Source organism: Salvelinus alpinus, chromosome 34, assembly GCF_045679555.1.
Source record: "Salvelinus alpinus chromosome 34, SLU_Salpinus.1, whole genome shotgun sequence".
NCBI lineage: Eukaryota > Metazoa > Chordata > Actinopteri > Salmoniformes > Salmonidae > Salvelinus > Salvelinus alpinus.
This window is the reverse complement of record NC_092119.1, coordinates 26,146,136-26,171,021: the sequence shown is the minus strand read 5'-3', so window position 1 is coordinate 26,171,021 and position 24,886 is coordinate 26,146,136. Positions and strand designations below refer to the sequence as shown.

General features: G+C 42.1%; 1 protein-coding gene across 3 annotated transcripts; it reads left to right on the top strand.

The window, feature by feature from the left end:
- The first annotated feature begins 1,024 nt into the window (after positions 1-1,024).
- On the top strand, positions 1,025-23,389 carry LOC139563416 (exocyst complex component 3-like protein 4). 3 transcript variants are annotated; one of them, XM_071382069.1, is made up of 15 exons: positions 1,025-1,258; positions 2,595-2,953; positions 3,466-3,588; positions 3,767-3,976; positions 4,189-4,822; positions 4,959-5,076; positions 5,231-5,359; positions 5,513-5,613; positions 5,757-5,855; positions 14,938-15,061; positions 15,354-15,476; positions 17,362-17,514; positions 17,762-17,883; positions 18,581-18,734; positions 23,249-23,389. In XM_071382069.1, the coding sequence occupies exons 2-15, from the start codon at positions 2,626-2,628 to the stop codon at positions 23,252-23,254; spliced, it is 2,424 nt and encodes an 807-aa protein (XP_071238170.1). In that variant the 5' UTR covers positions 1,025-1,258; positions 2,595-2,625; the 3' UTR covers positions 23,255-23,389. The 3 variants fall into 3 exon arrangements, with proteins under 3 accessions (XP_071238170.1, XP_071238168.1, XP_071238169.1); XM_071382067.1 differs by lacking the exon at positions 23,249-23,389 and having other exon boundaries at positions 1,026-1,258; positions 18,581-19,378; XM_071382068.1 differs by lacking the exon at positions 23,249-23,389 and having other exon boundaries at positions 1,026-1,258; positions 2,443-2,953; positions 18,581-19,378.
- Positions 23,390-24,886: the final 1,497 nt, after the last annotated feature.

The window sequence follows — 24,886 nt, the reverse complement described above, 5'->3', positions numbered from 1 at the left end:
AAAATAAATAAAACACTTTTATTTTGATTGTTGGACATAAAAGACTGTAAAAACACCAGCAAATCAGCTCCATGTGGTTTTAATTTTGGAAATCTGTTAAAAAGTATTCCCACGCATAATGTCAACGTATACAAATGTATGCAATGTTTAAAAGTATTATGTTTTAGTCAAAGATCAAATCAAATTATATTGGTCACATACTCATGGTTAGCAGATGTTATTGCGAGTGTAGAGAAATGGTTGTGCTTCTAGATCCGACAATGCAGCAATATCTAACATGTAATCTAACAAGTCCACAACAACTACCTTATACACACACATTTTAGTAAAGGAATGGAATAAGAATATATCCATATAAATATATGGATGAGCAATGACAGAGCGGCATAGGCAAGATGCAATATTATGTCTGTTTGGGCTTATTGCGTTCAATTTGCAGTCCTCAAATTTTTCGTAATTATGTTCCGGCCACCTGACCATCCATTCAAGAAATAATCGTCCCGTGGCTGAATGTAGGTGATGATCCCTGCTATAGGGGCAATCATAGGTAGATGTCGAACAATTAGGAGAATTCCACCTAAAGTAAGCTAAATAGTTATCACCTCTGAGCCTTCAGGTCAGCAACAAGTATGATACCATATATACTGTAATTTCCAGCCTTGATGAGATCAACAAACAAGTAGGCCTAATTGACATGTGGTCATTGGGGAAGTTGTCTAAATATTGTCTACAGTCGCCCTCCAGTGACAAGCAACAGGAATGACAGGCGAATATTGCTTGGCTAGTTCTCTTTTCTAAGCATTGTTTTGCTATTTAGAGATAGACCTGTCGCCTATTTTGCGTAGTGTAGACGTTGAAATGTCTCAAAACTATGACTGAAAATAGTGCAGTCCGGTTTATCATCATCGGTGTCATTTTATTTGCCATGGACGTAGGCCTACACCAAATATTTTACACCAACAAATACAGTGTAATGATTAACTTATTTTCTAACAATAAACCGCTCGAGTGTCTGAGTCACATGGTGATTTTTGCTTCTCTCATGCTGCTTGGCACGCTGCCTAAAAGGGATTTTATTTTTCATGTTTCTTGAGGTCGTATCAACTTCCAACCTCGCGCAGGTTGTCTCGTGACCACATGATTGCTCTTTAGATACCTGGCGAGGTGAACATGAAAGTGAAAACAGCTGTAAACCCATGTGAAAACCCCTGGGCTGGTAGGCTACTCACTCACTGCTCCAGACAGTAGAGTTGCTCAGGTGAGTGAGGCTATATTGCCTGAAATCTTGTGGTGTCTTTTGAATTGTGAAAGGGTATATTCTTGTAAACTAAATGTGTCTGTCTATATGTCTAAAATAAGAGCAGAGGATTATGCTATGGCAGATTGTTTTTACAGACTAGGCTTCATGCTTCATGGTGCATTTGTCATGCAATTGTTTAGCCTCTGCGTGCTAAGTATTGCTCTAAAAATGGTGATGTATAGGGCTAAGCAGAGACATATTTCAATAAATAAAGTTAACTTCCCTTTAAAAAAATACAGGCAATTTGAGCATGTTACTGCAAATATCAACAAATAGGCTCTCTCAGGAAAATGTAAGTTTGTTTTATTCATTAGTTTGTTATGAATATTCAAAAGCCAAATCAATTAGGTGGTACAGAAAATATTCAATGATTACCATTACAGCATAATTTTATACAGACATTTACATGTGTCTACTGTTTACAGACAAAGACATTTATATTAGAGAGTGAGTAGGCCTTCATGTGTTTTACTAATTAACCATTGCCTGCTGCCTCATTTGATTGTTCTTTGCCCTTGTCACACTGTCTGTCACTTCTTCCTCTGGACAGTACCTTCCTGTTTCTGTTAGAGGACCTCGGACCAGTGCATACCAATAACAATGGTATTTTAGTGTAAACAAACTGTAATCCAACCCTGGTTGTCTGTACTCAGTCCTTCAAAACAAACCACCACTGGACCCAAAAGCTAGTCCCTCTCACAGGGTATAGGTTGTTTTTTAGGTTTTTATTCTCAGTTTACAGATGTAGGAACTTAATTTTAACCAGTTTGCTACAGCAGGAAAATATTCCTGCAGGTACAGGAAATGTGAATTATTATGTGGATTATAATTAAATTATAATTTTCGTAAGGAAAAATTAAGTCTGAAATGTCAAAGTGGAAATTACAAACTTCAGAAACCTTTTAAAACTCAAATACACTACACATTTGATATTTTCTGCATTGCAGGAAAGTTCTCCTGCAACAGGGTGATCGAATTAAGATCCTACATCTGTACCTCTCTTACACATTCACGTCAGAAGTGGAAAATCCATTCTTATCAGTGACTCATGGTAATTACAGGTTATACACAATGTATCCATAATATGATTCTTATGCATGTAGGAATGCTACCCTTATTTTTAACTTGAGGTACTTTGCCAGGTCGGGTTGGTTACCGCGACGGCACACCCTTTCCCCCTTACCTTCCATAGAAAATGGCATGTTGGCTGTAAACATAAGCTTTGCTCCTGTTCCTGCTGACTGCTGTGACAGGCACCAAAAGTTAAAGGCACTTTTAACAACACATTCAACAGACAACTCCTTGCCTGAAACAAGGGACATTCAATGCCAAGCAGAGATCAGATGGCAGGGATTGGGGAACCTGGGGACATGGAGGAGGTGAATGAAGCTCAGGGTCTAGAGGGGGACAGATCCTCCCTCAAATCCACTATGGAGAGGAACGTGAAGACACAACCTGACGGCCCGGTGAAGGAGAAGAAACTGGGGATGATGAAGCAATTCAGGGAGAGCATCAAGCGGGTTGGAGAGAGGGGTCCTCTGGCCTCAAACAGCCAAGAGTCAAAGGACAAATCCAATTCAGAACAGGGGGGACATGGTATTGACCCTGAAGTGACCTCACCAACCCATCAGCTGCCACCCCCTCCCTCACCATGTAAGTTTTCCTCAGATTTGTCCCTCTGTCTAATTAAGTGAGTTATGAAATATGCTCTTGAGTCAAGAAATGGCTTCTCAAGGTCATGGGAAAAGGACGTCTCAGGAGACACAGAATGACAGTAGAAATGGCAGGAAGGACTCTCTAATTGGGAATTTCAGCTGGACATGAGCCAATCTGAGCAGGGGGCTTTCATCATTACTCAATTACTGACATTCCTATCTTAATGAAGTTTATACAAAACTCGGAAACAGCTGCCAACCAAGCAGGATATACACTAACATAATTAACCTTTGTACAATAACACAGATTTTTTTAATGACGAATCTGACAGAAGCTGCTTAACTAGTTGTCAAGGTTGTGTGACTTCTTCTGTGTGTGCGTATGCGTTTGTGTGACTGTGCGACTTTCCGTGTGATTGTGTGTGTACGGTCAGCACACCTACTATTACACTGCAAAGTTGTTTAATTACTAGCATTATTCAATGTCATAGAGAACTTTCTCTTGCTCAGGTTTGAGTGCTGGGTCTCCTATGGCCTCTCCCCTGAAAGGTCTAGGTGGGTCCTTCCAGAGGAAGGAGGGAGGAGAGAGTGCAGAAGATTCACTCCAGAAAAAGCACACCAGAACACGCTCAGGTACACCACTGTTTACCCAACCAACCAGAGCTTGTTCAATCAATGGTTGACAATAAATACTGTTCAAAGACAAGCACAAATACATATCATTTACTGAGAGAATTCTAGAGCGCTCGTTGGGATATTCTGAGTCTTTGTAAAGTCTTCGTAATCCGTAATCTGTCTTGTCCATCTATAGACCCATCGGCAATTGGGGACTCTCTTCTAAAGAAGGGGGCTTCCATTCGACGGAGTTTGCGACTTGTGGGGAATAAGAAGGACAAGGCCCTCAAACAGGAGCAGCTCCAGCCTGTCACTGAGATCACTGTGGATGAGAAGAGAGAGAAGGAGAGGGTAGAGATAAAAGAGTCATACATACTCCCAGAGATACCCCTCACACCCCTCTCAGGTGAGGTTCGTTCTCTCTCTGTCTTTGTCTCTGTCTCGCTCTCTCACTCATCCTCTTGTCCATTTTTATTTGTTTTAGCAGTAGAGATCACAAAATATATCATTTGTGATGTAAATCACTATGGTTGTGTCTGTGCAGTATGTGTGTATTAGGTATAACCGCATAAGCTTCTATGCATTAATGCCTTTACTCTGTTTGCTCTTACACTCCAGTGATGCAGATCAATAAGCTGATTGGGATGGAGGTGCTGGAGGAGGCCTATCTGAACCTCCTCTCCTTGTGCCAGGAGTTCCAGCAGGAGAGGGAGGAGTGCACGGAGGAGGCCTCCTCTATGGAGCTGGCCAAGAAGGAGAAGGACCTGAGGCTCCTTTACAATGCCCTGCTGGACAAGGTGAAGGAAATAGTGCGGGACTCCAACTCCTTTCCCTCTCGCAACAAGGATCTCTTGGTGCATGTGGCCCATGTCATCCAGGAGGAGGAGAAGAGGGAGGCAGAGCCTGGGGTCGCGGGCATGGTTGGGCCTGGGGGTTGGCGGGGGGCCTGGAGAGAGGCTGTGAGCGAGGGTGTACAGGCCACACTGAAGAGTGTTCACTTGGACAGGCCCGAGCAGAATGCCTCCTGGCTGGCTATCCACCTGGGTATGCTGGGCAAGGCCATCGTGGAGGACTTGAAGAAGGTGAAGGGAGAGCTGCAAGGCTCTTACCCACCCAGCTTCAATGTGTTCAGCACCTATGTGAGCTGTTACCATGGTGCTGTCAGCCAGCACCTGAAGAGGCTTCAGCAGCAGGTGACAGATCTGAAGGACTACTACACCCTGCTGGACTGGATCATCAATCACTATGAGAGGTGAGGAAGACTTAAAGTCATTGTCTTGAGTAAGAAGTGTGTGTGTGTATGTATGTATGTATATATATATATACAAAAATATGACTCAAGATGATGAGTAGTATTGTATCTGAGAGACACCATCCCTGTTGAACAGTGAGAAGGTAATGAGTAGTCCTTCATTGAGACCAGAGATGGAAGCTGAGAACATAGGCCTCTCCCTGGAGGAGGGTTTCCTGGACCAGCTCAAGGGGAAATACTGCATGCGGGCAAAGGTGAGGGATTGAACACTCCACTAAGAGACAGATGGATAGATGTTTAGGAAGAATTCAGGTTGAATGCAGGTACCACACTGATGAGCAAAATATACGTTTTTGTAAAACTCTTCTAGTCCTTTAGCCTTTATTCTTTTTCTTTTGTCTTTTCCAGGAGGACATGAGAGCTTCACTGGATAAAATATTAGAGATTGAAAATGAGGACATGTGGATAAAGAAACAGGCACCAGAGACTGACGATGAACACTTCTTTAAATCTGACATACACATGGATATCTGGACGGTATTGTTTTGTCATGATTTTATATAATGCAATAGCATCATATCTCCGTTAGAGGGCAACATTGCCTACTTAGTTACATTTTAATTATAGCGGCAGGCTACTAAGGCTACTATAACTCTGTAGGACTTGAAACTGATGTTGTTCTTTGTGTAGAAAGTTAAGAGCAATGCTGTAAACTCCAAGAGGATTGATGCAGACCTGGAGATGAGAGTAGTCTGTTCCTGCCTAGAAGAGTTACAGCAGTTTCCCAAGCGGTATGCTCTGCAACAGTCCAGAGTCTGCTCTTTCTATCTCTATCCTAACCATTATTCACTGGAACATAAAACTGGACCTTGTCCTTTGTTTGTTAATAACTCCATGACATTATCTCTCCTTCACTCTCTCTACATCTCCATAGATTTGAGAACGAATTTAGGTACTGCTGTAACAGTATGGAAAACCCTTCACTTTGGGCTGACTATCAGATAACCTACATCAACAGCTTTAAAGCTCTTAAGTAAGTCAGATTCCACTCTTCACTACATCTGGTCAACGACCCTCCCCTTTCCTCTGCCCTCAACACACTGTAGACGGGAATGTCCTGGACAACAGTTGATAGACAGTCAGTTCAGCTTTCCAGACACTTTGGGGTACATTTACCAAAGGATGGTGTGAATAAATAAAAAAATAAGACCGCAGTCTAAAAGATTTACCTGAGAACAGAAGTCTTGGCTCAGAAGACAAAGTCTCAGCATTAAAGGAAAACTGGGACTATGAAATGACTATTTCACAGGCATTTCCTGGAACCCATACTAGGTCATTTAGCCTGCCTGCAAGATAAACATAAAAAAATACACACCAATAAATGTTGAATTATGGATAAATATGCATCTTATCTATCTTACAAACATACTCAAACACACTAACATGCAGGCACGGTGACACACTATATCATATTACTGTATAAATTACAGTGAAACTATTGAAGACTAAACCCAGCTAGCACATAACGTTCTCAGAACCATGTGTTTCCATGCTTCAAGATTGTTTTGATTAAGCAGACTGGGATATGTTCCGGGTAGCCTCTGAGAATAATATCGATGAATACACAGATACGGTAACTGAGTTTATCAGGAAATGTATAGGAGATGTTCTACCCACTGTGACTATTAAAACCTACCCAAACCAGAAACCATGGATATATGGTAGCATTCGCACACCCTGGTTCGAATCCAGGCTGTATCACAACCAGCCATAATTGGGAGTCCCATAGGGCGGCGCACAATTGGCCCAGCGTCGTCCGGGTTTGGCCAGTGTAGGCCGTCATTGTAAATACGAATTTGTTCTTAACTGTCCTGCCTAGTTAAATTAAATAAATACATTTGCGCAAACCACTGGATTTAACCATGGCAAGGTGACTGGGAATATAGCTGAATACAAACAGTGTAGTTATTCCCTCCGTAAGACAATCAAACAGGCAAAACGTCAGTACAGAGACAAAGTTACGTCTCAATTCAACGGCTCAGACACGAGACGTATGTGGCAGGATCTACAGACAATCACGGACTACAGAGGGAAAACCAGCCACGTCGCTGCCACCGACGTCTTGCTTCCGGATAAGCTAAACACCTTTTATGCTCGCTTTGAAGTTGACACAGTGCCACTGACGCGGCCAGCTACCAAGGACTGTGGACTCTCCTTCTCTGTGGCCGACATGAGTAAGACATTTAAGTATGTTAACCCTAACAAGGCTGACGGCCCAGACGGCATCCCTAGCCGCGTCCTCAGAGCATGCGCAGACCAGCTGTTTACGGACATTCAATCTTTCCCTATCACATTCTACTGTCCCCACATGCTTCAAGATGTCCACCATTGTTCCTGTTCCCAAGAAAGAGAAAGTAACTGAACTAAATTACTATCACCCTGTAGCACTCACTTCTGTCATCATGAAGTGCTTTGAGAGACTAGTCAAGGATCATATCACCTCTACATTACCTGACACCCTAGACTCACTTCAATTTGCTTACCGCCCCAATAGATCCACAGACGATGCACTGTACACTGCTCTATCCCATCTGAACAAGAGGAATACCTATGTAAGAGTGCTGTTCATTGACTACAGCTGAGCCTTCAACACCATAGTACCCTCCAAGCTCATCATTAAGCTTGGGGCCCTGGCTCTGAACCCCGCCCTGTGCTTTCTGGGTCCTGGACTTCCTGACGGGCCGCCCCCAGGTGGTGAAGGTAGGAAACAACACCTCCACTTCGCTGATCCTCAACACAGGGGCCCCACAAGGGTGCTTGCTCAGCCCCCTCCTGTACTCCCTGTTCACCCATGACTGCGTGGCCATGCACGCCTCCAACACAATAATTAAGTTTGCAGACGACACAACAGTAGTAGTCCTGATTACCAACAATGATGAGACAGCCTACAGGGAGGAGGTGAATGCCCTGGGAGTGTGGTGCCAGGAAAATAACCTCTCACTTAACGTCAACAAAACAAAGGAGCTGGTCGTGGACTTCAGGAAACAGCAGAGGGAGCACCCCCCTATCCACATCGACAGGACCACAGTGGAGAAGATGGAAAGCTTCAAGTTCCTCTGCATACACATCACTGACAAACTGAAATGGTCCACCCACACAGACAGTGTGGTGAAGAAGGCACAACTTACTTACTGACTTTATTGTCCTCATGGTGAAATTTTGTTGCAGTGTCATGTACACATTTAAAGTGGCGTTTAAATACAAAACAAAATTGACAATACAACTTTCATACCAGTTACATACCAATAAAAAATATATTATCAGAAATAAAGAAAGAAATAATAACAGCACCTCTTCAACCTCAGGAGGGTGAAGAAATTTGTCTTGGCACCTAAAACCCTCACAAACCCTCACAAACAAGTTCACAATTAAGAGCATCCTGTCAGGCTGAATCACTGCCTCGTATGGCAACTGCACCACCCACAACCGCAGGGCTTTCCAGAGGGTGGTGCGGTTTGCCAAACGCATCACCGGAGGCAAACTACCGGCCCTCCAGGACTCCTACAGAACCCAATGTCACAGGAAGACCAAAAAGATCATCAAGGACAACAACCACCCGAGCCACTGCCTGTTCACCCCGCTATCATCCAAAAGGCGAGGTCAGTACAGGTGTATCAAAGCTGGGACCGAGAGACTGAAAAACAGCTTCTATCTCAATGCCATCAGACTATTAAATAGCCATCACTAGCACCTTAAGAGGCTGCTGCCCTATATATATATATACACTGCTCAAAAAAATAAAGGGAACACTTAAACAACACAATGTAACTCCAAGTCAATCACACTTCTGTGAAATCAAACTGTCCACTTAGGAAGCAACACTGATTGACAATACATTTCACATGCTGTTGTGCAAATGGAATAGACAAAAGGTGGAAATTATAGGCAATTAGCAAGACACCCCCAATAAAGGAGTGATTCTGCAGGTGGTGACCACAGACCCCTTCTCAGTTCCTATGCTTCCTGGCTGATGTTTTGGTCACTTTTGAATGCTGGCGGTGCTCTCACTCTAGTGGTAGCATGAGACGGAGTCTACAACCCACACAAGTGGCTCAGGTAGTGCAGCTCATCCAGGATGGCACATCAATGCGAGCTGTGGCAAGAAGGTTTGCTGTGTCTGTCAGCGTAGTGTCCAGAGCATGGAGGCGCTACCAGGAGACAGGCCAGTACATCAGGAGACGTGGAGGAAGCCGTAGGAGGGCAACAACCCAGCAGCAGGACCGCTACCTCCGCCTTTGAGCAGGAGGAGCACTGCCAGAGCCCTGCAAAATGACCTCCAGCAGGCCACAAATGTGCATGTGTCAGCATATGGTCTCAGAGGACCTCATCTCGGTACCTAATGGCAGTCAGGCTACCTCTGGCGAGCACATGGAGGGCTGTGCGGCCCCACAAAGAAATGCCACCCCACACCATGACTGACCCACCGCCAAACCGGTCATGCTGGAGGATGTTGCAGGCAGCAGAACGTTCTCCACGGCGTCTCCAGACTCTGTCACGTCTGTCACATGTGCTCATGTGCTCAGTGTGAACCTGCTTTCATCTGTGAAGAGCACAGGGCGCCAGTGGCGAATTTGCCAATCTTGGTGTTCTCTGGCAAATGCCAAACGTCCTGCACGGTGTTGGGCTGTAAGCACAACCCCCACCTGTGGATGTCGGGCCCTCATACCACCCTCATGGAGTCTGTTTCTGACCGTTTGAGCAGACACATGCACATTTGTGGCCTGCTGGAGGTCATTTTGCAGGGCTCTGGCAGTGCTCCTCCTGCTCAAAGGCGGAGGTAGCGGTCCTGCTGCTGGGTTGTTGCCCTCCTACGGCCTCCTCCACGTCTCCTGATGTACTGGCCTGTCTCCTGGTAGCGCCTCCATGCTCTGGACACTACGCTGACAGACACAGCAAACCTTCTTGCCACAGCTCGCATTGATGTGCCATCCTGGATGAGCTGCACTACCTGAGCCACTTGTGTGGGTTGTAGACTCCGTCTCATGCTACCACTAGAGTGAGAGCACCGCCAGCATTCAAAAGTGACCAAAACATCAGCCAGGAAGCATAGGAACTGAGAAGTGGTCTGTGGTCACCACCTGTAGAATCACTCCTTTATTGGGGGTGTCTTGCTAATTGCCTATAATTTCCACCTTTTGTCTATTCCATTTGCACAACAGCATGTGAAATGTATTGTCAATCAGTGTTGCTTCCTAAGTGGACAGTTTGATTTCACAGAAGTGTGATTGACTTGGAGTTACATTGTGTTGTTTAAGTGTTCCCTTTATTTTTTTGAGCAGTGTATATATATATGACTTGAAATCACTGGCCACTTTAATAATGTTTACCTATTTCACATTACTCATCTCATATGTATATACTGTATTCTATTCTATTCTACTGTATTTTAGTCTATGCTGCTCCGACATTGCTCGTCCAAATATTTATATTTTCTTAATTCCATTCCTTTAGATGTGTGTGTATTGTTGTGAAATTGTTAGATATTACTTGTTAGATATTACTGCACTGTTGGAGCTAGAAACCTAATTCTTTTCGATACACCCAATAACATCTGCTAAACATGTGTATGTGACCAATAGAATTGTATTTGATTTTGCATACAACTTCCCACAACGTTCTGGAAATGGTACAGGATAGTTGCTTGGCTTTGGAACATTCTCAGCACATTTAAGAAACTTGACAAAATAACATTATTTGCCTGGTATTTCATTACTTTGACAAACATCCAAACATGGTTTAATTTAATAAACATTTTGGTATTGTTTTTGGAACATTCTCCAACTGGTTTGACATTGGGAATGCTCTCAAATAGTTCAGAGAAGGTTAAGAAACAACGTTCTCCTGTGGGAATTTCAATACAGGTTTCCTCATGGTACTATTTAAAGTAACATTTAAGAAAACATCTATATATAAAAAAACACAAAAAAACATTAGTAACATAAGTAAATGTTATTGAAAAACATATACATATCCGTTCTCAGCGTCAACAAAACTCTCTATCCTTTATCTTGTTAAGTGTGTTCAGGTTTCTTGGCCGCGCCGACTAATTGGCCACGTCTGATCTTATTAAGTACTTGTTTCCTTTGAAATGGGGTCTGTTTGAATAGATTAAAATGAACAGATTTGTATGAGTTAAAAAAAACAAAGCTTGCTAGCTTCATCCTGTTGGTGCTGTAGACTAATTCAATGGATAGAGAACAGAAGACCACTGACACTGTCCCACAATGAAAATAAATGTGTTTGCATGATTAATGCCTAAGCAAATTAATTTCCATGGGTCCTATCTGTGCTTGGAGTTCAAAACAGTTAACCCAAACGAAGCTAGCAGTGTTCTTAAATGTCTTATTGAAACATTCAATAAAAGTTAAGGAAGTTATTAAAAAAACTCTAAATAGCTTAGAATTGAATAATAAAATCTCCCAGAAAAACATTCAGGGAACCATAGTAAAAACGTTCTCAAAACCAACCTGCAACAAAAGATGTACATTACATTCTCAACAAAAAAAACTTAAGTTCTACTGGTCAAGAAATGTATGGCTTCGTTCCCAGAACCAATGGGAAACCAAAAACGTACATTCCCACAACTTCCAAGGAACCAAATGTGCTAGCTGGGAAGCTGTTTCCAGCCAACAGGCATCTCTGGAGTATAGCACTGCCTGTCTAAAGAGAGAAACACCACATGGTTTCCGGGAAACGTGGCTAGTGTAAGAGAATTGCCTGAGTAGTTCAAGCTCTAAAAATAGAAAGCCCCCCTCTCTCCACATTCAAAGAGCTGGTAATTTCACTGAAACAAGCAACAGCATGTCTCTGTCAGTAACAAAATTAGGAACACAATATTAGAGATGGACAGAAACAGTTAAAATTCTCTCCTGCAGATTTAGTTATTCATATTCAAGGAGACAGGAGACTCAAAATAATGATGGTCAGATATAACTTTATACTGTTTATCCTTATTTCCAAAAAAAAAACGCATACAGTTGAAGTCGGAAGTTTACATACACTTAGGTTGGAGTCATTAAAACTTGTTTTTCAACCACTCCACAAATTTCTTGTTAACAAACAATAGTTTTGGCAAGTCGGTTGGGATATCTACTTTGTGCATGACACAAGTAATTTTTCCAACAATTGTTTACAGACAGATTATTTCACTTATAATTCACTGTATCACTATTTCAGTGGGTTAGAAGTTTACATACACTAAGTTGACTGTGCCTTTAAACATCTTGGAAAATTCCATGGCTTTAGAAGCTTCTGATAGGCTAATTGACATATTTTGAGTCAATTGAAAGGGTACCTTTGGATGTATTTCAAAGCCTAACTTCAAACTCAGTGCCTCTTTGCTTGACATCATGGGAAAATCAAAAGAAATCAGCCAAGACCTCCACAAGTCTGGTTCATCATTGGGAGCAATTTCCAAACGCCTGAAGGTACCACGTTCATCTGTACAAACAATAGTACGCAAGTATAAACACCATGGGACCACGCAGCCGTCATACCGCTCAGGAAGGAGACGTGTTCTGTCTCCTAGAGATGAACGTACTTTGGTGCGAAAAGTGCAAATCAATCCCCGACAACAGCAAAGGACCTTGTGAAGATGCTGGAGGAAACGGGTACAAAAGTATCTATATCCACAGTAAAAACGAGTCCTATATCAACATAACCTGAAAGGCCACTCAGCAAGGAAGAAGCCACTGCTCCAAAACCGCCATAAAAAAGCTAGACTACCATTTGCAACTGCACATGGGGACAAAGATTGTACTTTTTGGAGAAATGTCCTCTGGTCTGATGAAACAAAAATAGAACTGTTTGGCCATAATGACCATCGTTATGTTTGGAGGAAAAAGGGGGATTCTTGCAAGCCGAAGAACATCATCCCAACAGTGAAGCACGGGGATGGCAGCATCATGTTGTGGGGGTGCTTCGCTGCAGGAGGGACTGGTGCACTTCACAAAATAGATGAGGGAGGGAAATTATGTGGATATATTGAAGCAACATCTCAAGACATCAGTCAGGAAGTTAAAGCTTGGTCGCAAATGGGTCTTCTAAATGGACAATGACCCCAAGCATACTTCCAAAGTTGTGGCAAAATGGCTTAAGGACAACAAAGTAAAGGTATTGGAGTGGCCATCACAAAGCCCTGACCTCAAACCTATAGAAAATTTGTGGGCAGAACTGAAAAAGCTTGTGCGAGCAAGGAGGCCTACAAACCTGACTCAGTTACACCAGCTCTGTAAGGAGGAATGGGCCAAAATTCACCCAACTTATTGTGGGAAGGTTGTGGAAGGCTACCCGCAACGTTTGACCCAAGTTAAACAATTTAAAGGCAATGCTACCAAATACTAATTGAGTGTATGTAAACTTCTGACCCACTGGGAATGTGATGAAAGAAATACAAACTGAAATAAATCATTCTCTCTACTATTATTCTGACATTTCCCATTCTTAAAATAAAGTGGTGATCCTAACTGACCTAAGACAGGGAATTATTACTAGAATTAAATGTCAGGAATTGTGAAAATCTGAGTTTAAATGTATTTAGCTAAGGTGTATGTAAACTTCCGACTTCAACTGTAGTTACATAAGCAAAACATCAGAAATTGTTAACATTCTTACAACCAATGTTCCATCTAAACTGCGCACGTGCTCAGGCGCGCAGCTCCCCCGGGACTGCCTCGCAAGAAGAAATATCAGCCTGTGTAACGGCTTTCTTCCTGGGGTGAAGGAGAGGACCAAAATGCAGCGCGGCTAGTGTTCAACATGATTTAATAAAGAAGAGACAATAACGTGAACACTATACAAAATAACAAATGTGAAAACCGAGACAGTCCTATCTGGTGCAGAACACAAAGACAGAAGACAACCACCCACAATCCCCAACACAAAACAAGCCACCTATATATGATTCTCAATCAGGGACAACGATTGACAGCTGCCTCTGATTGAGAACCATATTAGGCTGAACACAGAAACAGACAAACTAGACACACAACATAGAATGCCCACCCAGCTCACGTCCTGACCAACACTAAAACAAGCAACACAAATAAGAACTATGGTCAGGACGTGACAGCCTGTGCAGAGAAGCTCGAGATTGAAGGAGTTTCCCCCTTAGTTAACACAATCAACGTTTCCCTTTTACTGTGGGAATTGTGATTGAATCAACGCAATATTAGTATGTAGCCACGTGTGCACATTTGTACATATTCTTTGCTAGTTAGTGAGTTATTAGCCCAGTTATAGATCATTTGTAGTCAGCAATGGGGGAGTGATTGCTTCTTACAAGAGCACAAAACGTGTACATTTCTAGACATCTTTGAAAAGCAAGTCAGATCAAGAGCTTTTTTTCTTTCTTAAAAGGGCAGTGTTGTATTTTGAGACAGGTTTCAATAAGCTAAGTAGCCATTAGTCAGAGGGTAGCATAATTTGTCTGATTCTCTGTAATAATGGTATGGTAAAAATAATGCATTTTATTTTGTAAAGTGGTTTCTAGCATCAAACATCACCTAAATTTCAGTCACCTCCTTGTCCGAAGGACAAGTGGTTGAACAGGTTAATGTTAGCCCTGCATGTTTATTTCAAAAGTCTCATGGAATGTAAGCCTACATTGAACACCACACATTGGCTGCTACTGTAGGCTGAATGATAGAACAGCTATTTCCATGTTATGGGATGCATTTTCTCCATTGCTTTTGATGGTAGGCCACTCTTGTAGGCCTACATTATGATCATCCACAGTAGCCTAATTGGCTACTGTCTGAAACTGTAACTTAAAGCGGGTACAGCCTCGGGGTTCACAGTAAACGCACACTGGAATTTGCACAGAATCTTCAAGTTTGCACTCAGCAGAGATTAAATTTGCTCAGTGCCCCCCAAAAATGAAGTGAACATTGCTTAAAACCCCTGTTGAAACCCTTCCCTTGGTCTGTTTCGCAATTGTTCGGGAAGTCTCGCAATGTGGCGCCTCTGGGTTTAGAAACTCTGTCGCGTAGGTGTGTATGCATGATAACCTGACCTAACCTCAGACCTGTTTCATTTCCCTCTTTCTCTTCCTCCAGGGAGCACATGGAGGGTTACAGAGAGAGCTGCCCGACACAGGTGGACCATCTCAGCAGAGAGGTGGATGGCTTGGTCCATAGACTGGTCCAGGGCCTGGAGGACCAGTTTAAGAATGATGTCAGGGTAGGTGAGGGGGAGAAGTTTGATTGACCTTTGGTCTTGTCCTCATTCTACAAATACCCCTAAGTTGAGCAGTGTGTTGAGGTGATTGACATCTTTCCTACTTGTCTCAGGTGACCTGGAAGTTACTTAGTTTGGTAGTCTACTGATTTCTTTGCACACGTTTCTGTAAAGGCTTTCTCTCAATCGCTCCTGCTGTCAATGTTATGGATGGGTGAACAAACAAATAAATTAATGAATGAACAAATTAGTGAGTGAATAGATGGGTTAATATGTGTCTGTTTTCTTTTTCCAGCCTTACCTCAGGAGAATGATGACGAGGAAGTGGCTCTCCACAGATGAGGACTTTCAACAGCTGTTGAGCAGGACAGAGAAGCTGTCCCAGCGCTGTTCACAAATGAGACATCCATATGTACAGGTTAGGAATGGGGAAGTGCTGTTCATATTGTTTTAAATGCAGGATATACTATACCAGTCAAGTTTTAGAACACCTACTCATTCAAGGGTTTTTCTTTTTTCCCCTATTTTCTACATTGTAGAATAATAGTGAAGACATCAAAACTATGAAATAACACATATGGAATCATGTAATAACCAAAAAAGTGTTAAACAAATCAAAATATATTTGAGATTCTTCAAAGTAGCTACCCTTTGCCTTGATAACAGCTTTGCACACTCTTGGCATTCTCTCAACCAGCTTCATGAGGTAGACACCTGGAATGCAGTTCAATTTACAGGTGTGCCTTGTTAAAAGTTAATTTGTGGAATTTCTTTCCTTCTTAATGCGTTTGAGCCAATCAGTTGTGTTATGACAAAGTAAGGGTGGTATACAGAAGATAGACCCTATTTGGTAAAAGACCAAGTCCATATTATGCCAAGAACAGCTCAAATAAGCAAAGAGAAATGACAGTTCATCATTACTTTAAGACATGAAGGTCAGTCAATCCGGACAATTTCAAGAACGTTGAAAGTTTCTTCAAGTGCAGTCGCAAAAACCATCAAGCGCTATAATGAAGCTGGCTCTCATAAGGACCGTCACAGGAAAGGAAGACCCAGAGTTACCTCTGCTGCAGAGGATAAGTTCATTAGAGTTACCAGCCTCAGAAATTGCAGCCCAAATAAATGTTTCACAGAGTTCAAGTAACAGACACATCTCAACATCAACTGTTAAGCGGAGACTGCATGAATCAGGCCTTCATGGTCGAATTGCTGCAAAGAAACCACTAGTAAAGGACACCATTAAGAAGAAGAGACTTGCTTAGGCCAAGAAATCTGTCCTTTGGTCTGATGAGTCCAAATTTGAGATTTTTGGTTCCAACCGCCGTGTCTTTGTGAGACGCAGAGTAGGTGAACGGATGATCTCTGCATGTGTGGTTCCCACCGTGAAACATGGAGGTGTGATGGTGTGGGGGTGCTTTGCTGGTGACACTGTCTGATTTATTTAGAATTCAAGGCACACTTAACCAGCATGGCTATCACAGCATACTGCAGTGATACGCCATCCCATCTGGTTTGTGCTTTGTGGGACTATCATTTGTTTTTCAACAGGACAATGACCCAACACACTTCCAGGCTGTGTAAGGGCTATTTGACCAAGAAGGAGAGTGATGGAGTGCTGCATCAGATGACCTGGCCTGCAAAATCACCCGACCTCAACCCAAATTAGATGGTTTGGGATAAATTGGACCGCAGAGTGAAGGAAAAGCAGCCAACAAGTGTGGGAACTCCTTCAAGACTGCATTCCAGGTGAAGCTGGTTGAGAGAATGCCAAGAGTGTGCAAAGCTGTCATCAAGGCAAAGGGTAGATACTTTGAAGAATCTCAAATCTAAAATATATTTTAATTTGTTAACACTTTTTTTGGTTACTAAATGATTCCATATGTGTTATTTCATAGTTTTGATGTCTTCACTATTATTCTGCAATGTAGAAAATAGTAAAAATAAAGAAAAACCCTTGAATGAGTAGGATGTGTCCAAACTTTTGACCGGTACTGTACACTCAAGTAAGCGAAGTAAATCATGCCCCTGATGATCCATAGGAAGTTGGAGTTACTGGAAAAGACCCGAGAATTTCCTGACCTTACCATACTGGAACTTGACCATGCATAGAATGGAACATTATTTGAGTTGATGTGGCAATAGGAGTAAATGGCAGGAAAAGAGGGGGAGGAGGATGGGTGTCACTCAGATGATCAGTCATGGCAGTCACTTGAAAGCGAAAGAATAAACAGAAGACTTTCATGTCTATTTGTAATCCCTTTCTCTGGCCTCCACTGTGCCTGACCTGTGTTCCTCTGCCACAGATGTTTGTGAGCAGCTTGCACTACTATGTGGTGAAAGAGTATGTCTCCCAGCTGATGAAAAACAACTACTCCTGTAAGAACAGGAAGCATGACAAAGCAGCCACCAAGATGAGGGTGCAGTGGGATGAACTCAATGATTTGTTTGAGGAAATGGTAACACTTCTTAATCCTGAACTACAAACTGAATTGTGGCCAATTTACATCCACACAAATTGTACTTTTCATGTTCATTCAACATTGTCTAAAATTGTAAATACTACAGTACATAAATTTGTCTCAGCGTTATGTGTTTGTGCTTTGAGGAATGCTACTTTGAAAATTCAGTGCTGTCATAAACAAATGACATGTGTTATTACCATTCATGACTAGTAGATACACTCATAATAATTTCCTCTTGTAGAAGACAACACATGACTGGCTCCACCCAGTAGGAGACCACCTGAGTAACATAATTGGGGAAAAGAACAAGAGAGACATAAAGAACCACCTGAAACATTTAGTAGCGGACTACCCAGACATCAGGTAATCCTGCATCTTCCTGTGGCCACATCTTGTATCTGTTGATTTTGGTGATTTTTTTAACAAAATATAATCAAAGTAAAAACAGATCATATGAATTCTACTCTGACTGTTATGGCCCTGAGAAGAACAGCAGTGGAAGATAAAGTCAGCAGTGTTCATCAGACAGGGGAAGGGTGTTGACTAGGCAGTGACAGATTGAGAGCCAGATAGTGCTGCTCCAAATATGATAGAGAGCCGTGTTGAATCTCAACAGCAGGATGTAGGAGGGGCAGGACTAGCCGGGAGAGACAGAGGTGGGAGACCCCCGATGAGAAGTGAACACTTGTGCCTGGTTTCTCGGAATAGGGCTTTAAGTGCTGTACTTTCCCAGGCAATTACCCTGGTCTGGGTTTTTGTGAACCATTTAATTCGATTTTTTTATTTTAACTCTAGTTAACTTCTCCAAAGCAAGATTGACAGATTATTATTATTATTTGTATTTTTTTTTTTTAATTGTATTATCTTAAAATATATATATATATATTATTATTTGTCATGACAGCCCCATTAACAAAATTGAGTAGCTAGCTGATTTGGTTCTGGGTGTTGAGATTATGGAATTTTAGACCAATTCATTTCACAAAACATTTGACGGTTCATTTCTCCTGCTGATTCTCCAAGAGTGATATTCTGTACCCTCTCTCCCCTCTGTCTGCAGTAAGAAGCACCTATCGTCCGTGCTGTACTTCAGGGGCTTGGTGCGGGGCAGGGAGAAGCGGGTAATCCTGCAGTGTCTCACTGAGCTGAAGAAGAAACTAGGAACTGCAGGGAACACTGGAGATAAAAAAAGAGGCCTCTTCATTGATATGCAGGTCACCATCACCAATACAAACTGTCTGGCTGACATGCCTTTCTCCTGCCTCTCCTCTCTCCTCCCAGACAGCTAAACTACAGGCCTAGATACAAGAGCCTACCACAGAGATGGTAACCTAACCAAGCTGTCTGAGAAGGCCTGAGGAGGCTTATAAAGAACATACTGTAGGATTACCAGTATGATCACTACGCAAAAAGCAAACATAGTCTAATGATTATTTAAATGTGAATGGACCTTTACATGGTAAATCTTGTTCATGCAGTCAGAGGTTATTTAAGACACCTCATTGATTAAGCCTTCTTTTTTTATATATTGTCACTTTAGCCCACTGTTGTTGCAAAAGAAAGCTGAGAACATAATTAATAATGGGCCTGATGCTAAATGAACTCCATGGTCGGGCTCAAACTGTATGTTCAGTGTTGAATGAACTTTACCATTGATTTACCTATTTTCAAGCTATTCAAATGTGTCGCTGCAGTGCACATATTACATGTCAACATAGAAAAGACTCCCTTAGAAAGTCCCACAGTCCACTGTCCTGTTGTTTTGTGGTCAAAACAAGGTTTCAAAATATCTGATAATGTCATTTAACCACAAACAAATACACAAATACAAGTTTCTCCCGTTGTTAGGGAAGTGAGAGTTTTTGTTCCCCTCTAATACTTTTTGGCCACATTGACAGGGCAGCATGCAACACAAAGGTTTGTACTCATGTGTCTGCTGTCTAGTATGAGTATAGATGAAGTCGATCACAATAAATTCATCCAACATCAACTGCAGGGATGGGGAACTGGCGGCCCGCAGCCCGCTTTTTGTAGAATACATTTTCAACAACAAAAAATATACAGTACCAGTCAAAAGTTTGGACACACCTAATCATTCAAGGGTCTTTCTTTATTTTTACTATTTTCTACAATGTAGAATAATAGCAAAGACATCAAAACTTTGAAATAACACATGGAATCATGTAGTAATCAAAAAAGTGTTAACAAATCTAAACATATTTTAGATTCTTCAAAGTAGCCACCCTTTGCCTTGATGACAGCTTTACACACAATTGTTTACAGAGAGATTATTTCACTAATAATTCACTGTATCACAATTCCAGTGGGTCAGAAGTTTACATACACTACGTTGACTGTGCCTTTAAACAGCTTGGAAAATTCCAGAAAATGATGTCATGGCTTTAGAAACTTCTGGTAGGCTAATTTACATCATTTGAGTCAATTGGAGGTGTACCTGTGGATGTATTTCAAGGCCTACCTTCAAACTCAGTGCGTCTTTGCTTGACATCATGGGAAAATCAAAAGAAACCAGCCAAGACCTGACAAGTCTGGTTCATCCTTGGGAGCAATCTCCAAACACCTGAAGGTACCACGTTCATCTGTACAAACAATAGTACGCAAGTATAAACACCATGGGACCACGCAGCCGTCATACCGCTCAGGGAGGAGACGTGTTCTGTCTCCTAGAGATGAATGTACTTTGGTGCGAAAAGTGCAAATCAATCCCAGAACAACAGCAAAGGACTGTTGTTCTCGGAAGGACTGTGCCTCTCGGAAGCCCATGGATGAATCCCGGTTTCAACTGTATGGCATCTAGTGGGCAAGCGGTTTGTTGATGTAAATGTTGTGAACAGAGTGCCCAATGGTGGCAGCGGGGTTGTGGTATGGGCAGGCATAAGCTACAGACATCGAACACAATTGCATTTTATCAAGGGCAATTTGAATGCATAGAGATACCATGATGAGATCCTGAGGCCCATTTGTCGTGTCCTTCATCCGCCGCCATCACCTCATGTTTCAGCATGATAATGCATGGCCCCATGTCGCAAGGATCTGTACACAATTCCTGGAAGCTGAAAATGTCCTAGTTCATCCATGGCCTAAATACTCACCAGACATGTCACCCATTGAGCCCGTTTGGAATGCTCTGGAATGATGTGTACGACAGCGTGTTCCAGTTCCTGCCAATATCCAGCAGTTTCGCCCAGACATTTTAGAGGAGTGGGATAACATTCAACAGCTTGATCAACTGTATGCGAAGGAGATGTGTCGTGCTGCATGAGGCAAATGGTCACACCAGATACTGACTGGTTTTCTAATCCACCCCGCTACCTTTTTTTAAGGTATCTGTGACTAACAGATGCATATCTGTATTCAGTCATGTGAAATCCATAGATAAGGGCCTAATGAATTAATTTCAATTGACTGATTTCGTTATATGAAATATAACTCAGTAAAATCTTTGAAATTGTTGCATGTTGCATTTATATATATGTTCAGTGTAGAATAACCCAAGGTTAGACTAGTTAGAAGGAGGCAGGAAATCATGTGGATGCAAGGCTCGTATCATTTGGTATTGGGGGACGCATCCAATTTAGGTGAAAAGAGGTTAATTAAATCACGGCTTGCTTGAGCCTGGGGAGGGGAGGAGCCTGTGGTTTTAGAAAGGGTGAGGGAAAAGGGGGTTAGCAGGTGTCTGAAAAAGCCCCTTTGAGAGTTTGCAGATGCAGGTGTAAGATTTGCAGAAGCGTCCGCGAGAATATAAGTGTTAGGGGTGTGGTTAGGAACACAGATAGGTTATTAGGATAGGATTAGAATAAGGATTAGGATATAAAAATACTGTATGTTTTTGTGGAGAAGAGTCTCTGGGCTTGCTTGAAGAACCTCTTGTCTGCTGAAAGATTTTGCTGTAGCTTTTTAGCTTAAGATACATTTAGATTTGAATTATACTTAGTTTTTATTCTTAGTGTTAAAGTAAAGTTCTAGAATAAATCCTTAAGGTTACCTTATTGATATAAGTTTTAAAGTAGCTGTTAAAGCTTTTAGACACCGACTGAAAGACGGATCATCCTGAGGGGGGCGACAAAAACTGTTTATAGTTGTAGTCGGTAAGAAACCATTTTTCTTGTAATTTAATGCTGTGCTTATCATAAAATTGTAATAGATAAAAAATATTGCATTGGCAGTATAAGGGTGCTGAAGGTATCTAATCCACTTAACTTTTGCTTATCACAATATTGATTGATTTAACTGGGACTTTTTATGCCTGTTTCTGGAATTTTGAATAAACTTGCTTTAGTGTTCTGAAACCCTGTGTCATCAAAGAGTCATACAAGTGCATGTCGTTTTACTCTAGGTTTCTGAGATTGACTTCATTGATTGAGGATTTTTAGCATTGGTTAATTCGTCCATTGTGAACCCGAGTTGCTGGGATAAAAGAACCTGAGACCGAACTATAGGTACTGAGTGCATTGGTCAGCGTCATAAGAGGGGTGATTCTGGGCTTAGTCAATCCACGAAATAGTGGCCTCTCATAGTGGGCTATGGTGGAAGCTCTGGCCTGGACGATCCTGAGAAGGCGCCAGGTGGAACGAGAGCGAGGCAGCATAGGCACTAGGCTCTGAGGATAGGCCACTTTACTATATGGCCCTTACTGTTGAGTTTGAGGAACAGTCCCTAGCTGTAAACTAGCTCAGTGGTAAAGCAGAGCGGCATCTATCAGATCTGGGGGATTAATGACAAGGGATAACTGACTGCTATTGGGTAGGCAGGGTCGAGTTGAGTTGTTAATTTTGAAGAGGTGGTATTTTAGCTTTGACACTCCAACAGCACCCTGGAGAGGCGCACTGGGAATGGACAAGCAAAATATTTTGCGCCCCTGCCTTTTACAAAGTGGGCACTGCTTATCACAGGGCGGCATCAGCGCTCACCTAAAAACCCCATATGCCACTGGTTGAGAGAAATTGTCATTGTTTTGGGGCAGAATTATGTGAGGTTTTATGTTTTGTTGTTGGAGGTGCGTCTTGTTCAGTTTAGCTCAGAAAATGTGGCCGCCTAATCCTGCCTAATGAGCGGGTCGGCCGTGGTCTTATGCAACCATACCAAACATAACATGCTGATGTGAGTATCCCGGATTTAAGTGTACTATATTATGTCTAGTCTATGAGACCAGGCTGCCACGCGAGCCCACCCTGTCCTGCTGCAGCCTATAAATGGAAGTGCTTTTACGATTTGTAAACGTGATCTGTCCTGTCGGGAGAGTAGATCTATTCCTTTCAGTTCACACATATTTTTCTATCTGGCTTTAGCAGGTAGGTCTTTATTACATGCTTTCTTTTGCCTTTACATACTGAAAGTTTACTTATGATGTCAAATGTTTTCATTTACAAAATATACTTAGCAATTATATATATATGCCGACTGTATTTCTAACCTTTTACCCAAATTTTGTTAAGGGTAGATAGAGATAATGTGACATAAAAACGCCTTTAAATATTGTAGAGTACCCGGAGGGGTGTGGCCAGACCAAGACTCGAACCCTGGTCAAGCGATAGTCAAGCCAATACTTCAACCGTTATGCTAAGAGGTCCAAACCTCTTGCTGAGGTTGCTTGGTGTTGGGTTAATGTCGCTACAATATTTAACAATGCAGCAGATTGAACACAATCAGTTTATAACACATTGCAAATGCAGTAAGTGACCATCTGTCTCTGACTGTCTCTCTGTAGCAATGAGGACCCTGCGGACCAGAAACACCTCCGAAATAGGATCCACTAAGCCAGAATCTCCAGTGGAACACAGTGGAAAGACAACATCAGCTGGAAGAAAGTTTAAACATTTTACACTGCCCCCTATCCTTAGACGGAATTCCAAGAGTAACAGCAACGTCTCCTTTCCAGATGTACCCAACACATCCTGTCTTATAGCTGCCCCCCAGAAGGGTGAGTGAAACCTACAATTAGTTCTCCCCTTCTATCTGTAATTCCATCTCTTTTTTTACATTTTATTATTCCTAGGTTATCATAGGTTATCATAAAAATCCCAGATATTAAATGTAAATTTTTCTCATGACTGATTTTTTTGTTTATCACATCTGTAAATAGTTCTAACCAGTGATGTTAAAGTACTTTAAAGTACTACTTAAGTAGTTTTTTCGGCTAGCTGTACTTTACTTTACTATTTATATTTTTTGACAATTTTTACTTTTAATTCACTACATTCCTAAAGAAAATAATGTACTTTTTACTCCATACATTTTCACTGACACCCAAAAGTACTTGTTACATAATTAATGCTTTGCAGGACAGGAAAATGGTCAAATTCACGCACTTATCAAGAATACAGGTGGTCATCTGGTCTGTCAGATAGAAATGCCTTGTTTGTAAATAATGTCTGAGGGTTGGAGTGTACCTCTGATTATCCGTACAAATTTTAAAAACAAGAAAATGGAGCCATCTGCTTTGCTTAATATAAGGACTTTGAAATTATATATGCTTTAGCTTTAACTTATGATACCTAAGTATATTTTAGCAATTACATTTACTTTTGATACTTAAGTATATGTAAAACCAAATACTTTTAGACTTTTACTCAAGTAGGTAAGTATTTTTTTGCTGGGTGACTTTTACTTGAGTAACTTTATATTAAGGTATCTATACTTTTACTCAAGTGTGACAATTGGGTACTTTTCCCACCACTGGTTCTAACATGTCGTACGTACATGTTTTATGGCAAATAGTTTAGACACTGTAAACACTACACTGTTTTTGTTGTCTTTTCCCTCAGAGTTGTTGACTTTTGAGCAGAACCTTGAGAGAAATTGCCTGTCTGCTGCTGGCCAACAGCTGATAGACAGAGAGGAGCATCTATATGGACAGATCTCAGAAGTAGCTCAGCCAACCACAGAGAGAGAGAAGAAGGAGAAAGAGCAGCTCGCCAGAGATCACAAAGGCCTCCTCAGCCACATAGACCTGGCTGTGAAGAGTTCTCTCAGTCTGGACGAAGACAGTCTGGAAGCTCTGAAGTCTGCAGTGAAGGCTATCCTACAGGAGGAGGAGCAGGATAGGCGATGGCTGAAGCAGAAGAGTAAACGGCCTTCCTGGAGGCCCAGTGAGTGTAGACGTCACCACGACACTGTCATCCAGAGCCTGGTGGAGGAGTGTATGGTCAATGCCGAATTGCCCCCTGAAGAGAGCAACAAGCTACGCTCCTCCCTGCAGAGGGACATCTGTGGGAAGGGCAGACGCCTACAGGAGGACCTGCTGAGGGTGGTAAAGGATGTGAAGGGCTGTTACCCAGAGGACATGGATATCTGCAACCTCTATGGAAGAATTTACCACCAAGCCTTCAGTGCAGGGATGAGAAAG